General features: G+C 53.2%; 1 protein-coding gene across 2 annotated transcripts in view; it reads right to left on the bottom strand.

Moving 5' to 3' along the window:
* Positions 1-1,912: 1,912 nt before the first annotated feature.
* LOC126983343 (uncharacterized) overlaps positions 1,913-15,547 on the bottom strand; it is a 52,429-nt gene continuing 38,794 nt past the window's right edge. For both annotated transcript variants that reach the window (XM_050836059.1, XM_050836058.1), the window contains exons 2-6: positions 12,399-14,598; positions 11,184-11,436; positions 10,735-10,840; positions 9,757-9,856; positions 1,913-9,489 (exon numbers count right to left, since the gene is read on the bottom strand). In XM_050836059.1, coding sequence (XP_050692016.1) covers positions 9,374-9,489; positions 9,757-9,856; positions 10,735-10,840; positions 11,184-11,436; positions 12,399-14,598 — 2,775 coding nt within the window. In that variant the 3' untranslated portion in view covers positions 1,913-9,373. The remainder of the gene's footprint in view (positions 9,490-9,756; positions 9,857-10,734; positions 10,841-11,183; positions 11,437-12,398; positions 14,599-15,547) is intronic.

The following is a 15,547-nucleotide window of genomic DNA, read 5'->3' as shown; positions in this document are numbered from 1 at the left end:
AGCGCGGCGGCCACAGTGTCATTCCCGAGCGGGCAGTGACACACGCCCGAGCACTGTAAACAGACGCGTGAGTCCTTATCTCGCCCGTGGTTTTAGGGACGTTAAGGAGAGGATCCCATTCTTTATAGCGACGTAAATTATCCGAGTAGTTTTCTCTCGTGGTATCGGAGGATGCGGTTGTCTCGCCCCGACGACTCCGCGCGGCCTTATCACTCACGGACAAAGGGCAGACGGGGCCGTTCAGAGGAGCTTCAGAACCGGTTTGTTTTGGGGCAGTAACTTTTTTTGGAGGGTGTCAGGGTCCCAGCGCGGCCGAGTACAAACACACACACACACACACACGAGTTCTGGCACCCAAACAGTGACTCCATGTACACACACACGTATATATGCACCCTCTTACCTGTGTTTACAAGTACACAGATACTGGTAAACTGTAGCACACACACACACACACACACACACACACACACCAACTTGCCTGACCTTGTTTACAATGCTCGCGTGCTCTTGTTGCGCCCTTGCTTCCTCAGTTGAAGATTATATCAAAGTAATACCCCAAATCTCACGTCCCAATGTACACTCACGCACCACTTGCCCACCGTCCCCGCAAACCACGACTCCTCCTCTGCCGAGCGTACGAACATCCTGCTAACGAGGTTGTTGGAGAGAGAAGGAATAGGAGAGGAGGGCATGACCGCAGGCACGGGGAGGCGGGAGGGCGAGGCAGAGCAGGAAGTAAACACGTAGTCCCACTGCCCAGGGACTTCGCGGCGGGTTACTTACCGTCCGCTGGGTAGTAATACAGACATTACCGAGGCTGGAGGCGATGTGTGGCTGCTCGGCGTGGACGACAGACGCTGAGGCTGATTTTACATTAACAAGAGTAAGCAGCGTATTGAATGTGGGTAGCGAGATAAAAAAAAAAAAAGAGAAAGGTAGAGAGAGAGAGAGAGAGAGAGAGAGAGAGAGAGAGAGAGAGAGAGAGAGAGAGAGAGAGAGAGAGAGAGAGAGAGAGAGAGAGAGAGAGAGATGGGCTGATTCTTTGTCACTGAGGGGGAGCGGGTCTCTGAGGAGGTGTCACTCATGCGCAAGTGTGTGTGTGCGTGTGTGTGTGTGTGTGTGTGTGTGTGTGTGTGTGTGTGTGTGTGTGTGTGTGTGTGTGTTCACTCTATAGAATTTGAGCTCCATCTGTACTTTACGATCTTGAACGATTAGATAAAAAAAAAATAAAAAAACCCTGATATATGAATGATCTTTTTCTTCCTCCGTTACTCACCTTGAATCTCATTAGTAGGTAAATAGTAGCAGCAGCAGCAGCAGCAGCAGCAGCAGTAGTAGTAGTAGTAGTAGTAGTAGTAGTAGTAGTAGTAGTAGTAGAAGTTGCATCGTCATTATCATCAGTAGTAGTCACTCCGCTAATCCCCGCCACCTCGCTCTCCATCATAGCTCCAACACCTCCCGCCGCGCTGGCCTCGGTGCAGGGGGGAGCATGAGCAGGAGGCCAAGGTGTGATATTAGCGTGGTGATGATGATGAAGGGTTCCTCGCTCCATAAACATGACTCAGGAGACACACATTATCATGCTAATTAGGCTTAAAAATTTCATTAAGGCGAATTAGGCACTTAATGACTCGTAATCAGCACAGTAATAGTGTAGTGGTAGTAGTAATAGATGTAGTAGTAGTAGTAGTGGTAGTAGTAGTAATAGTGGTAATAGTAGTAGTTGCTGTTGTTGCGTTTTTTTGTTGTAGTAGTAGTAGTAGTAGTAGTAGTAGTAGTAGTAGTAGTAGTAGTAGTAGTAGTGGTAAAAATAGAAGTTGCTGTTGTTGTTTTAGTAGTAGTAGTAGTAGTAGCAGTAGTAGTAGTAGTAGTCTTATCACTACGAGGGAAGGAAGACAAACAACGTATATATGGCAATAATAAAATAACGTTTATTAAGACCAGCTGATCCTACAGTAGTAAATTTGCATAGAGTTTCTGATACAGTTTAAAAAGATCGTATACCGTTGGTCACAGGGCCCCACCTAGCGGCGCTACACGCACACAAGCACACCTCGCAGCAGGCAAACCATCAACAAACTTCAAAGTATCTCCGTGAAGCAGAAAAATCCTTACTTTAAAAAATCACAAAAACTTGGTACAATTTGACAAGTGAGCTGGTAAAAGCGACGCGGATGCTGGCCACACGCAGTCAACCTTCCTCGCAGACACACGCACGTACACACACACACACACACACACACACGGGGGAGCCGCTAGTGACACAACGGAACACCTTTTATCACACAGGTAAGGCAAAGGGGGGACTGAATCTCTGGACCTCATCGATCATAACAATCTGATCAACACGAAGTGAATATATATTTTTAAACCCTTGCTTGCCGTTTTTTTGTCTTGGGGAGAAGGAGCAGAGAGGGGAGGCAACAGGGCGCAGCGAATAACTATGGATATATCATGTGAGAGAAAACACTTTCTTCCAAAATCGAACGACAGACATAACCCAAGCGTAAAAAGTATAATAATAATGAAAAAAAGTCAAGGAGAACGAGATACAGGTTCCCATCACAGGCAACTTCATGGTAAACATTAATATACTTGAGGACAAAACGAGCTGTTAACATACATACAAGGAAGCACCCCGCACTCCAGTCTCTCGAGGCTTAGCAAAAAAACCCAAAATTACAGCAGAAACAAACAAGTGTATCGGAATGTATTATTGCATCGATAAACACAAACAGTAGTAGGGAATGGGCGTAGTAGTATGATATTGGTAAAGGGCTTGAAAATAACAACAATCATGGAAGCATCACGACTGAGGAGGAGTAAAAAGGAATCACATTTGGGGGGGAAAAATATTGGAACTGATAAAAAGTAACACTTCCCCTTCCAGAAAGCAGACGCTCCTCACTTCGTAAACGAGAAAATGTACATAAAAGGAGAAAACACCGAATATACTCGTGTGCAAATGCCTTCACTTAATACCAAACCGATAGATTCCACTTTTGCAATCATATTTTTTTTTTCTGGAGAGTTTAGTTTTCCCTCATTGCAGCACGTCATGGCCTTGAGGGCGTTCAACTTTTACGAGAATAAATTTTTCTTACACGAATATACACGGAAAGAAAAATCATTGGAACCAGAACACAAGAAACCCTTCCCCTTTCACAAACCGACGCTGGGTCCTCACTTCATGAACGGGGAGGAAACAAACACATACACTAAAAGAGATACAGGAAATAATAACATGAGAACACTCGCTTTGAGATGACAGACGCCCGAGAGCACACCCACCCCCGACATCAAATAATTCGTGAGGACAGACAGACAGACAGACAGACAGGGCACAAACGGCTTACGGCTAAAGGATACAACTCACTACTCTGGACCGCTGACTCAGTCCTCATCTCAACATTGGAAGACCTTGTAATAGGGTTGGGCCCGGAGTCCCTCAGGGTAAGCATGGGTAGGGGGGAGGGCGGGGGCGGAGGAAGGGAAGCGGGGGAGGAAGAACTGAGGGAAAGATGTCACCTCACCGGCGGGAGGGATCGTGTTACAGAGACCAAGAACGAGAGAGAGAGAGAGAGAGAGAGAGAGAGAGAGAGAGAGAGAGAGAGAGAGAGAGAGAGAGAGAGAGAGAGAGTAAATAGGGGATGTGTATGACAATGATGAAATAATAATAATAATAATAATAACAATAATAGCAGCAAATATCATAATAATCTTTACTGGAGCGGCATCCATTTATTGCAACATTCGTCCCTGCCTCTGGAGAGCTAGAGCAGCAGCAAGCCAGTCCCCCTCACAGGCTGGGGAGGGGGGAAGGGAGGGGGGGGAAGGGAGGGAGGGCCAAGGAGAGGAATGAAATTATGAAGCAAGAGAAAGTATTAAAAAGGGTAAGAATGGAAAGTAAAAAAGTTAACAATGGCTGAAGTACAGGTAAACATTCTCTCTCTCTCTCTCTCTCTCTCTCTCTCTCTCTCTCTCTCTCTCTCTCTCTCTCTCTCTCTCAGACACTAAGTCCAGTTCACGCTAGTCGTCTGCGGCTTTCCGAGGGTCCAGATGGCGAGCACGATGGTGAGGGAAGGCGGGGGGGAGGTGATGGTGGTGGCGGTGAAGGATGCAGCTGTCGGCGTCGGAGGAAAGGGGAGGAAGGGATGAGCTGGTAACCCTGGGATGGGCAGGTGGACGGACGCGCGGAGGAAAGGGAGGAAAGGAGAGGCGCAGGACAGACTGTCACTCGTGTCTCGTGTCACCCGCTGGACCCAGGACGCGACGATCGTAACTCATCGAGGCAACGTTTTTCAATCACACCAAACGTCTTCAGCGATGACTCCTGAACGTTTATCGAGTCAGTTGAGAGTAAGACCACGAATGATGACTCTTGGGCTACGCATCAATGACACACACGTGAAACTACCGCATAATGTGACTGCTTCAACATTTACTGACGGTTACCGCGAGTCCATCCCGAACAAGGACTCACTAAAGCACTAATCGGAGCAAGGGTGACTCAAAAGCGCGCTCCCCGGCATAACACGAGTGGCTGGCGACGGTAGCGCACGAGCCAGCAGCGGGGGAGTGAGGGAACGAAGGGAGGGTGGAGGGCATGTCACAAAGGCGGCGGTAGCAGAGAAACAAAAGAAAAGCGACCGAGCGTGAGGCCCTGGCGATTACGGAAGGTTGACTCCGATTAGCTTTTTTACCAGGCGGGAAGTGAAGTGGCGAGACGGGGGGGAGGGAGGGGGAGGGGGAGGAGGGTTGGAGTCAATTGTATTTTTGTTATTTCTTCTTAACCGAAAACTGACCAGAGACAAGCACGTGGCTCCTCCAAACTTAGTGACTGGTGATTGCGCGAACACACACACACACACACACACACACGCGCGCGTTGAACATGGCGCAACCGGAGGAAGCGCTGACGTCAAACGCGGTATGAGTGTGTGTGTGTGTGTGTGTGTGTGTGTGTGTGTGTACCTCGCTCCGCGTACATAATAAAAATGATCCAAAAACCGCATCCACACCGCGGATTTCCGACGTCGACGCAGCGAAATTACCGAGCAGGGGAAGGGGGAGAAGGGGGGTCAGCGCTCCCTCCTGCTGGTTGACCCCGTGACCCTGACCATCGCGGGAGTTAGGGAGAGGGGGGGAAGGGCAGGGGCCTGGAGGTTACCCTGAGGGGGCTTCGCTGTGTGTCAGCTGCCGGATGTACCCTTCAGGTCGTCGCTTCGGGGTCGTAGCGCCGGCAGATTAACCCTTCCAGTGGCCGTGCGTAGAGCCAGTCAGCCAGTCAGGTAGCCGTGCGTCAGCCAGCCAGCCAGCCAGTCAGCCATCCACTTACATGCCCTTGGTGGCTGTGCGTCCCTCTAATCACTGACAGGTGTTCGATACCAGACTGAACACACACACACACACACACGTGAGTCAATCGTAACACATATGTTCTTTAACTTTTAGAGAGCGAGAGCGAGAGCGAGAGAGAGAGAGAGAGAGAGAGAGAGAGAGAGAGAGAGAGAGAGAGGGGGGGGGGGGGGACTGGCCACAGCACTATACATGACAATAAAAACAAAAACAAACAAGCAAGAAGCAAACATCGTTAACATCCAAGACAGACCACTTATTGCACTGACGCCGTCGCCGCCACCGCCGCCGCCTTCCTCTTCCCTCCCTGGACACGGCGGGCGAGGGAGGAGGAGGAAGAGGGGGAGGAGGAGAAGGTTAGGAGGGAGGGGGGCTAGACGGTACATCTTGAATTCTTAGCCAAAACAACAAAAATCTGACATGAGGGGGACGAAGAGGAGGAGGAAGAGGAGGAGGAGGAAGAGAGGAGTGTGTGGGAGGGGGATGGAGCTACACGGTACATCACAATTTCTCATCCGAAACAAAGTATTAAACTATAAGAGGAGGAGGAGGAGGAAGGAAATCAAGGGGTTGTGGGTGTTCCATTTCCTCACACGAGAGAAGTTAAAAAAAGACCAAACTTCAGATCAAATAAAAACTTTCTTCACTACAACATCACACGAAGGCACATCATCCTGAACAATAATAATAATGATAATAATAATAAATGATGGTAATAATTATAATGAGCAGAAAGACACACACACCACCGCCAGGGAGGAAGAGGGAGAGTGAGGGAGAGACAGCAGACCCCCTGATCAGCTGTGGCACAAAGCAGTAGCAGCATCAGCATATAACAACAGCAGGAGCAGATCAACACAGCAGAAGTGGACGAGGGGGGTGGGGGGGGGGAGGAGGAAGAGGAGGAGGAGGAGGAGGAGGTGGAGGAGAGGAAAGGATCAGGAAGAGGAGGAGGAGGAAGAGGAGGGTCATTTTTCGCCCGTACACTTCACTGTGGGAATGTGTGTGGGGGGTGAGGGAGGGGAGGGGGGCAGGATGGGGGTAGTATTCATTTACAACTATGGGGGGTCGCGAGGGGAGGGGGGCATGGGGGGGCGGGGGAACAGTGCGCTCCGCCCCACACCCCCAACAAAAACAAAAGAAAGGCTTCCAGCGACACCATAGTTCACACAAGACACGTGGGTACACACATGTCTACGCACACGCGGACACACACCAAGACTGTCACACAGCCTTCTCGGTACTTTTTACATCCTTACTGGCTAAGCACGAACAATGCTACGGCAAAAAAAACAAAAAAAAAACGGGGGTCTATAAATGTCCATCGTGTAGTACTTCTTGTAAACAATTTTATTTCCACTACCAAAAAAAGAAAAAAAAATACGGGCGGTGTACTGGATGGATGGGGAGGAATGGAGGGAAGGGGAAGAGAGGGAGAGAAAGCAGGAGGAGGAGGTGAGGGTGACAGGAAGAGATGGACGGATGGTGGAGGAGGGGAAGAAGCGGAGGGAGGAGGGACAGTAGTAGTGGATAGGTGGAGGGAAGGAGGGTTGGGGCGAGGATGCGGTGGAGGGGTAAGTGAAGACAGGGTCGAGGGAGGGTCGCTCGCCATCCATATTTCAAACTAAGCGAAACAGAGGCGGCTGGGCGTCGTGTTCGGCAGGCGAGGTGCTCTCCCTAGGGCCGGGACGAAGGATATTCCACGAGGACTTAGAATCTCACGGCAAGTCCTGAGAATCCCTAATCAACAAGCTCAAGACTAACACAGAAAAAAAAAGAAAAAAAAAAGCAGAAAGAAGGTCCAGTGAAAAAGATGCCAACAGACGTGAAGTAAAATAAATGTCAACAAGGAAAAAAAAGTATGTATATATATAAACGATATGATATAAAAAACGAAACTCACCATAACCCATTTGCCCCGCTTAAGAGAAAAAACGTCACTTGACAAATCTTGGACAATATGCTGAACCAGTACTGGATAAGAGAAGCACAGAAGCAAGAATTCCCGCATCCCAGACCTGCAGAGAAGCACCACCTTAGCGCAGCGCCGCCTACACCCACACCAAGCTCTACACAACACGACCACGGAGGAGGAGGGGACTTGGGAGGGTAAGGAGGGTGGGTAGGTAGGTCAGGAAGGGTCGAGTCAAATCACTCCTCATACCGCCAGCAGCGCCACATTGGAGCAAGAATTCACGTACGCACGCCAAAAATAACCAAACAGTAAAGTTCATCAGGAGTCTAACAGGTGATGGCTCTGCCCGCCTGGACGCGAGGCAGCCCTTGAGTGACGGAAGCGTGCTCGTGGGAGGCGCTGACTCGCTGTAGACACACACAGGTTGTTTGGAGGCTCAAACAGGCACTAGTTTGTCTTTATAACACCACAGGCGTCGCGCGCTAGCCGGAGCTCGGGAGGCCTTGTCGCTCTCTCCACCCACACGCGGGTAATGCCAAATGAAGAGGACTTGAGGGCCCTTACAAACATAAGGGAGGCAAGGGTGTAGCAGCTACTTGTGGACGCTCCTAAGAGCTTGTCTGAGGGCGATCTGAAGGGGTACTGAAAGACTTGCACTACTGGCTAAGGTTGACCTCCAACTTGCTTTTAAGGGACATCTACAGGCTTGCACTACAGGGAAGCAAGGGAAGGGATGCTTACAGTCCTCGCACATCAAACAGTGTTGCGGACGGAGCCTCAGAGGGAAGCTAAGGTAATTTTGAAGGGACACTAACTTGCACTACTGAGTTACAGGTGTACTTGACTTGCAGTACTGGAAAGCAAGGGACAGGAAGGTGACATCTTGCATAATAAACAGCTGTGGCGGATGAGGCCTCAAAGGGAAGCTAAGGTCGACTTGAGGGGATACTCAGCATGTTGCACTACAGGCTAAGGTCACTTTGGAGGGGCACTGAAAGACCATTGGGGAGCAAGGGAAGGGCTGCTTACATCAAACAGTGTGGCAGACGGAGCGTGAACAAGTGTTTGTGGTGTGGCCACGAGTCTCGTCCTCCCGCCGCCGGCCAGCGCGCAAGCCTTCACAATGCCACTCTGGGGTGCGTCACATGCGCACCCTCCCAGCACCGCAGCGTCGCGACCGAAGCAAGGGAACGCTAACAGAGGCTCACTACGGGCGTGTTGGGGCGACGCGACGCTCGGCTCTTGTCTTTTGGGCGAGTTTTCGGGTCAAGACTGACGACAACAAATACCACAATCATGATGCACGAGATAATGTAATGTTGACCAAGACACTTAATGTATGATTATTATCACTTTAGATCACTAAACAATTCGCATTTTGACCTACAAAAAAAAGAAAATAATAATAATAATAATAATAATAATAATAATAATAATAATAATAGTAAAACGGGAAGTTACCGCATACGCACTTTTGAGATCACGTGACTTAGGCGAAATGGATGATTATCTATCGAAGATTTGTACAACACAGACCAGCACCTCCGACCGCCCCCTGGGGCCGGCGCCCCCCGCCGAGGGTCCTCACGCCCGCACACACACAGGGCCGCGGGGCGCGACACACCACAACTCAGACTCAGTTCACAAGTCAACACAAAGGCACTAGTGGTCCCGGGGGCCGCTGCGGCTCCGGTGGGCTGCTGCCTGCGTGGGGCGCTGGTGGGGCGGGCGCAGGCAGGGCAGCAGGCAGCAGGCAGCAGGCGGAACGTTGGCTTGGGATCACGGTGTTGTGGTGGTGGTGGTGGTGGTAGGGATCAGGAAGTAATGACTCAGTGACTAAGTTCCCCAGGCCCTGGCGAGGCCTCGGAGAGACCCCCTGGACACGCCGCTCGCCGCCACGCCTCCCTCAGGCCGTGGCCGGCGCAGGTGTAATTATTACTTAATGTTTCATCACAGACAGACTATACAAGGCTAGATACAACTGTGCGGCGCGCCACGTCAGGCCAGGCCGCTGCCACCCACGCCACTGCCGCCGCCGTCGCCGCGTCCGCCGCCGCCGCGCCAGGGCTGTCTTTTTCACTACAAGCTAAACACAGATTAATCTATCACAGCAACGAGCGCGGCAGCAATGGACTTGGCGATCCTCTGGCCGAACTTCTTGACGCCCTTGGGCTTCCCCTTCTCCTCATTCTTCGTGTCTTCCCGCCGCTCCTCTGGGGGCGAGAAAGAAACAAGAGGTCAGGTCAGGTCACGGCCTGGCTGGTGAGCACAGGATTTGTACACGTAATGGACAGTAAAGTTGCTAAGTTATTGGAAGGAGGTAAAACATATTATGAAGAAAAGCTGTTCATGCGTTGCCAGTGACACGAAGGACCGAATGAAAACACTTGCATTAGGAACTTGAACAACATAGTAAGGACTGAGCTGAAGTAGAAAATCCTGCGGTAAAACGTAGGACGGAGTAGGCCGCCGAGACTCACCTGATCTGTGTGTGGCGGACTTGATGTAGGTCTGGTACTTGTTGGACGCCTCCTCCGTGAATCGACACCTGTACTCCGTCATGACAGTGGCGAGGTCGTCCTGCAACACACACGCAAACGTCACGCTCGCACGACTCAATAATAAACGGAGGATTGCGTGCAGAAGGAAAAGAAAAAAAGCCCTGCATCCGGCATTCCCCAAACCTGTTTCCCCCCTAAGGCCTGACTGACTCTTTCCAAGAGTTCTGATTTAAAACAAATTAAGCTGTGCAATGACTGTGGAAAGTGCTGAGCCTGGAAACACTGAGAACCTGCTGCGCTCACAAGGGGCGACCAAGGGAGTGTAGAGGCGACTAAGGGTGAGAAAGGGAGAAATGTTGACCATTGGACTCTTGGATGAGTTAACCCGGTAGCAGCGACGGGCCAAATTTGTGCCATGATATAAACTCCCCAAAATAGATGTTGCATAAACTGATCACAAATGCTTTGATATATATTAAAAAATGGTTTGTGTGAGTGATTATTTTTTCTCATTTTTCTCGCTTAGAGCAACCATTAAGAAACATGATCCCCGCTGCTACCGTGTTAAGAATAAGGGAAGGAGGGTGATTTTGTGTCTACCTACCAGGCTAACTAAAGCTGAGTAAGGAAATCTGAACCTCGCCGGAGCAGGAAGGAGAAAAATGGATAGAAATGGAGAGGTCTTTGGGCCGTATTTTAAGACACCATCGCTTCTCACATCAACTATTTCTAAAGGTCAATGAGGGGATCAATCTGTTTTTCATGAGTGTTTTTTTAAGGTTCATGGCACAGAAGAAGGGTCACACTACCACCAGGGTCTAAAAACTACTCCTGGAAATGCCCAAAAGTCCTAGGAAAGCCTTGTCAAATATGTGAACTTGGGCGACGAAATGTTTTAAAATACGACCCTTTATCCTATACTGACAATGACGATGCTGAGACTGGTAATTTACTCACGTAGGTAATGACTCGATTGACGTTCTGGATGTACTTGTTGGGGTCTGTCGGGGACCTCTGCGCCACCACTTGCCTCACCACCATGTTGATGTCGGCCGCGTTGTACCTGCAGGGGCGGGAAGGAGGGTCACCACGGGCCGGTAAGACATAAACACTATTTTCTATTGCTATCCAGGGTCAGGGGTCAGGTTGGGGAGGGCGGGGAGGCTGGTGCTTAAGGGCGGGGTGCTGGGCTTGCAAGGAGGGGTAGGGAGGGGTGGAATGAGGCTAGCTGGGGAAGGACACACACACACACACACACACACACACACACACACACACATTCATACCCCCCCAAAAAAAAAAAAAAAAAAAAAGCGAATATCCTTCACCCAAAACCAAAACCGAATCTACTGCTGCTACTACCACTACTACTACTACTACTACTATTACTAGGCCCGCACACTCACCCTTCGCTCTTGGCTACGAGGCATTTGAAGTGGTCATCGGTGAGGGTGTGTGGCAGCGTCTGCAGGAACATTCGGAACAGCTCCTCCCGCGCCTTCTCGCCCGGCAGCTTCACGTGGATGTTGTAGGTGAAGATCCGGCGCAGGTCGTCCTCGAGGAGCCAGGGCTGGTTAGTCGTTCCGAGGACCATGATGCCGTCGTTGAAGGCGTCGGGGTTGATGCCAGGGGGGTACGGAGGGTTGAGGGTGGTGAGAGCTGGGGGAGAAAGAGGTGGGGATGATGGGTGAGGTGGAGGCTGTGAGGGGGTGGTGGGGTATACGAGTGGTGGTGAGAGCTGCGGGAGAAAGAGGTGGATGACGGGTGAGGTGGAGGCTGAGGGGGTGGTGGGGTATACGAGTGTTGGTGAGAGCTGCGGGAGAATGAGGTGGGACTACCGGGGGATGATGAGGTATGAGTGTGTGGGTGTCGGTAGAACGATGGTGGACGGGGAGCAGGAAGGTAGCTATTATGGTAAGAAGGGAAGGAGCGCTGGTAAGGGAAAAGAGCATTAAGCGTCAGGCAAGTCTAGTGGGGGTTGGGACTGGTCGGCAAGGGCAGGCAGTGTGTCATTAGTGTTTGTGCTGAGGCAGGTTTTCATGGCCTGCAGTGACAACTTTCTTGGCTGCTGTGCGTACGTTGATCGGTGACCTTGGGCGCAAACACCCGAATTAATTACGAGATATTCCGGTTTGTCATGTTGCTTTTTCTCTGTTAATGTGATCAGCAAGCATCAAGTCTTATGAGCACTGGCGTGGGAACGAGTTTGTGTGACAGGGACGCATGTGCTCAGCTGGAGTGTGACTGTGTGAACCAACGGTATGTATGAGGGACCCGAGGCCTTGCTGACGCTGCCTGCCTGACCGACTTCCGCTTCACGATGCCATAGACTCAACAAAGTTAATGAGTTGCTACGAGTTGCCTTATGTGATGAAGAGAGGCGAGGGAACATGAAGTGAGTTTTGAAGGAACTGTGAAATGAGTTGAGGGTAAGGTGTACGCGAGGGGTTGGGGTTGGGTGAGGTGTACGCGAGGGGTTGGGGTTGGGTGAGGTGACTGAAGTGAGCATGGGCACACGCCAGCCCGGTGTATTGGTGAATGAAGTATACTATGACACTATGACGCCTTGTACACTGGTGGAGCAAGTGCACTGGGGCACTGTGCCAGCTTGGTGTACTCACCTCTGATCTGGTGGAGCAGCTCCATCTTGGCCTTGAGCGCGGTTTCGCTCGATCGGTCGTAGCAGAGAGCGTCCACCTCGTCGAAGAGAATGACGGCGGGGCTGTGCATGCGGGCGTGGTCGAACAGGTAGCGGACGATCTTGGGCGCCTCGTGCGGCGGCTGCGTCGCCAGGTACGCCGTTGAGATGCCGATCAGGATGGCGTCCTGAGCCTCCTTGGCGAGGGCTCGTGCAAGGCAGGTCTTGCCGGAGCCGACGGGCCCGAAGAGTAGCACGCCCTTGCACGTGCCCTGCGTGCCTTCGTACACCTCTGGGAAGGTATCGCTCATGAAGAGGCTCTTGAGGGCATCCTTGGCGGTGTCAAGGCCCACCATGGACTGCCAGCCGAACGTGGGCTTCTCGATCACGATGGGCAGGTGGCCGCCGACGGCGTACTGCGGCGGGGCGCGCACCTTGGGCTGCTGCGTCTCGTGCAGGTCGTTGTCTAGGTCCGAGAGGTTTGCCGTCACGTTGTGGGCGTCCGAGTGATTGTCGGTGTCGGAGTCTCGCATGGACTCCGTGGCGCTGGCCAGGTCTGTGATGGAGGCACAGCTGGCGGACTCCAGCACGGGCGTGGACTCGCTGCCGGTGGGGCTGAGGCGGCCCATCTTCTCTACCAGCACGGGCGACGGCGTCTTCTTCCTCACGCTCTCTGTGTCGGACTTGCCGTCCACCGCCTCCTCTGAGCCCGGCACGGAGTCGGACCCAACACTCGACTTGTCGTCCTCTTGGTCCTCCTTCGGGGAAGGGACACGCGTGGGCTTGGGCGTCTCTTCGCGAGTCTCGGTCACGTCAGTTGTTTCCTCGTTTACGCTCTCCTGCTTCTTCTCGTTCTCGTCTTTCTTAGGCGTCGCCGCAGGCTTGGCGGCCTCAACCTTTTTGGGGTCCTGCTTGGGTTCTGGGGAGGTGGGTTTTGGGTTTTCCTTGCTGGGCGGGGAGATATGGGTCTTCTCGAGTGCCGCAGCGGTGGCGGCGGCGGCGGCAGCAGCGGCAGCGGCAGCAGTGGTGGGGGCAGCTGGCGAGAGTGTCTTGGTGGAGTTGAGCGAGTCGTCGCCCACCAGAGTGGCATTGGAGGCGTCGGAGTTGTCCAGCTTGGCGGCGGGCTTGCTGGAGCTGAGTAAGCTGCTCACCACCGGCGCCAAGAGGCTGGCGCCGGCAGCCACGCCCGCCAGGCCCATGGGCACACCGGCGAGGGGGTCGACACTTCGCACCGAGCCACCGCTCATGCTGGGCGCCATGCTGGTGTGGTGGGCGGCGGGCGGCAGCTGCGGGTGCGTGGTAGGTGGCAGCTGTGGGTGTGCCGTGGGTGGGCTGAGTATGTCCGCGGGGTAAGGGTGTGTGAAGCCGAGAGGCGCGGGGCCGTGGCCATGGGACGGGTGTGGGGCGTGGGCGGGGTGGTCGGGGTGCTGCATGTGGGCGGGGTGCGGGCCGCCGGACCCCAGTAGTCTGGAGGCCATCATGCCGCCCACGGTCCCCACTGCTGCCACGCCCGCAGCCGCCACAGCAACGGAGCCCATGCCGACTCGCTCTTCAAGCTCTTCGTCGTCCTCGTCATCCTCGTCGTCGTCCTCCTCGTCCTCCTCATCGGACAGAAGGTCATCCTCGTGGTACTCGGTGATGTTGGCGCCGCCGCCGCCGCCGCCTCCGCCAGGCCCGCCGGCGAAGCCGTCTATGAGCGCGCCGATGCCGCCCGCGAAGGCGCCCGCCAGCGAGCCGGCCATCTCGGGGTTCATGTTGGGGAGGAAGGAGGGCATGTTGGAGAGGAAGCTGCCAGCGCCGCCGTCCATCGGGGAGCCCATGCCGCCCATGCCGCTGTTCATGGATCCGGTCATGGCGCCGCCCATGTCCCCCATGCCGCCGGGCAGCGCCGCGGGGTTCATGTTGAGCAGCCCCTGCAGGATGCTCATCGTCTGCATGGTAGGCAGCGCCAGGTCGCCGCCCTCGCCGCCGCCGCCGCCGTACGGGTTGGGCATCGAGTGGATGCTGTGTTCGTGGCCTCCGCCGTATTCGTATTCGTCGTCGTCGTCGTCGTCATCGTCGTCCTCGAAATCGTCGTCATCATCGTCGACGTCGTCATCGTAAGCCGCGCCGCCCGGAGGGAGGTTCTGCTGCATGTTGGCGAGCAGGGCCTCGAAGAGCTCCATGTCCATGTTGGGCGGGTCCTGGAACAGAGGGCGAGGAGTGAGTGAGTGAGGGGCGAGGGTGTGCTTGCCTGCTGGCTGTGTGTGTGTGTGTGTGTGTGTGTTGGTACGTAGGAAGGTAGAATCAACAGCAATAACAATAGCAGTGGCAGCCTTAACATAAGCACTGGTGGTGATGGCGGTGGTGAGGGGCGGTGTAAAGGTAGTCAGAAATGCCGGCGAGAGAGGTGGCGGAGGGCGTGGGAGGCAAGGGCGGGGGGGCGGGAGGGAGGGAAGACAGGTTGGCGGGGCAGTTGATCGGTTGCTGGAGGAAGAAGAGGAGAGGAGGGGGACAGGGAACGGAGGGGAGGGCAGGGCAGACGGTGCGGGTCAGTGGCCCTGCCCGAGCCACAGTCATGCCCACTCTCTTCCTCCTCCTCCTCCTTCTCCTTCTCGCCCAGGTACCGTTCCCAGCCCCCTGCCGCCTCTCAGCCCGTCCACTGCAGAAAAAAATGAAGCTGTGCACCTGTCAAGATTCGTCTGTTTTCCAGGTGAGTGTCGGCCCCTCGACCATCCACGACCACCCATGCGACCTTTGCCGAGCCGAACCGTCCCACGAGAACAGCCGCGAACCCGAATTTGGCGAGTGGCGGCAACGCAAGACACGCTTATTAGAACACATCAACAAACGCTTGCACGCTGAAGAAGGCCGGGAGATAGGAGAAGGGAGAAGGGGGGAAGGAGAGGGAGGAGAGCGCAGCGACGTGGCGTTCCTGTGTGGTATTCTGTGGGTCGTCTTTCCTAGGTTATTGAGTGTTCTAAAGGACTAGGAAACGCGAATAGTTAAAAAATAGCAGACGTAGAAGTAGTAATAGCATATCAAAGGACTACATGGCTCATAAGTGAACGTCTAAAGGTTGAAAAGGATAAAGAAGTAGTAGTAGTAGTAGTAGTAGTAGTAGTAGTAGTAGTAGTAGTAGTAAGAGATTTA

Source organism: Eriocheir sinensis, chromosome 53 (assembly GCF_024679095.1).
Source record: "Eriocheir sinensis breed Jianghai 21 chromosome 53, ASM2467909v1, whole genome shotgun sequence".
Classification (NCBI taxonomy): Eukaryota; Metazoa; Arthropoda; class Malacostraca; order Decapoda; family Varunidae; genus Eriocheir; species Eriocheir sinensis.
This window is presented reverse-complemented; position numbering and strand designations above follow the sequence as displayed.